At 36.7% G+C, this 1,132-nt stretch overlaps 1 protein-coding gene across 1 annotated transcript; it reads left to right on the top strand.

Annotated features, from left to right (window-relative positions):
* Positions 1-24: 24 nt before the first annotated feature.
* CYBJADRAFT_175954 (uncharacterized protein) lies at positions 25-393 on the top strand (the record flags this gene model as incomplete). Its single annotated transcript, XM_020216759.1, has 1 exon — positions 25-393. The coding sequence occupies one exon, from the start codon at positions 25-27 to the stop codon at positions 391-393; it is 369 nt and encodes a 122-aa protein (XP_020067613.1).
* Positions 394-1,132: the final 739 nt, after the last annotated feature.

Below are 1,132 nucleotides of genomic sequence, written 5' to 3' on the forward strand. Positions count from 1 at the left end.
GATTCGAGAGATGGGACTTATTCAATGACTATCAACAGCCGTTTATTCCATAGAGTTGATGGTATGATAGCTCACGAAAATGGAAAAGAGAAGTTAGAAGAAAATAATACACTAGATCCAGGCTTGGCTATAAATCGTCATCTTGGATTGCTTAGAGGTGTTCTTCAAAACGATGAAGAATATAATAAACTTGAGAATTATATTGGCAAAATTGGTGGATTTCTCTCTCAACACAATCGTTATACACCGCTGTTATATACCGTTAGAGAAATTGTTCAACAGGAGATTACAGATATGGGATTAACAAGAGAAGAGACTGTTGCTGAATTTGTCAATATTGAACCAACAGCACCAACAAATTCAGAAGATCCTACTTCTCTTGCCAGAAGTTAAAGAGGCTGCCTTGGTACGCAGAAGCAATAACAGCAGAATATACTTTAATCTCAGTAAGTATAAAGGAAGATCTACATGCGGCTTCACTTTTATCAATTAGTCGTGCAAGAGTGTCTTTTGATCATTGAGATGTCCTCTTTTAATAAATAAGGCACGACACAAAACTTTTCCATACTAACAGGACTCGGATTAGTATCATTCTAGCATGTCCACATCATACACACGCTTGTGACTCCACATGCGAACTCTTACGCTATAGTTTTAGAAGATTCTTTAGGCGTTGATTTCGTTAGTTTCAAAATCGTCACTTTATTAACGAGGGACCAGGCATTAAAGTCAATGCCCCGACCAGCGACGCAGCGTAAGTTGATACTCTGAAGGTAACGGTGATTCGAGGTTTACCGGAGCGTTTGCAAAGGTCCAATCGCGGTCACCGTACGTTTTTAAAACAAACAGAATAATTGGGATAAGTGAATTAAAACTTCAGAAAGATTTAAGATTTAATGAATATTGACACAATCTAAGATTCCTGGTACCACAAGAGCTGAATACTAATCAGGAACAACATAAATACAACGGTTGTTGATATACCACAGAACAAACACTTTTGTTTAATTCGATTTTTGCTAACCATTTACTTTTCACATATTCATTTTCGATAAAACCTTCTTTTATCCTCACCATTCATCTTTGCTATAACCAATAATTAATAGCCAATCGCTGTTTCCCATTGGTTTAA

This window comes from Cyberlindnera jadinii (genome assembly GCF_001661405.1).
Source record: "Cyberlindnera jadinii NRRL Y-1542 unplaced genomic scaffold CYBJAscaffold_71, whole genome shotgun sequence".
Taxonomy (NCBI): domain Eukaryota; kingdom Fungi; phylum Ascomycota; class Saccharomycetes; order Phaffomycetales; family Wickerhamomycetaceae; genus Williopsis; species Williopsis jadinii.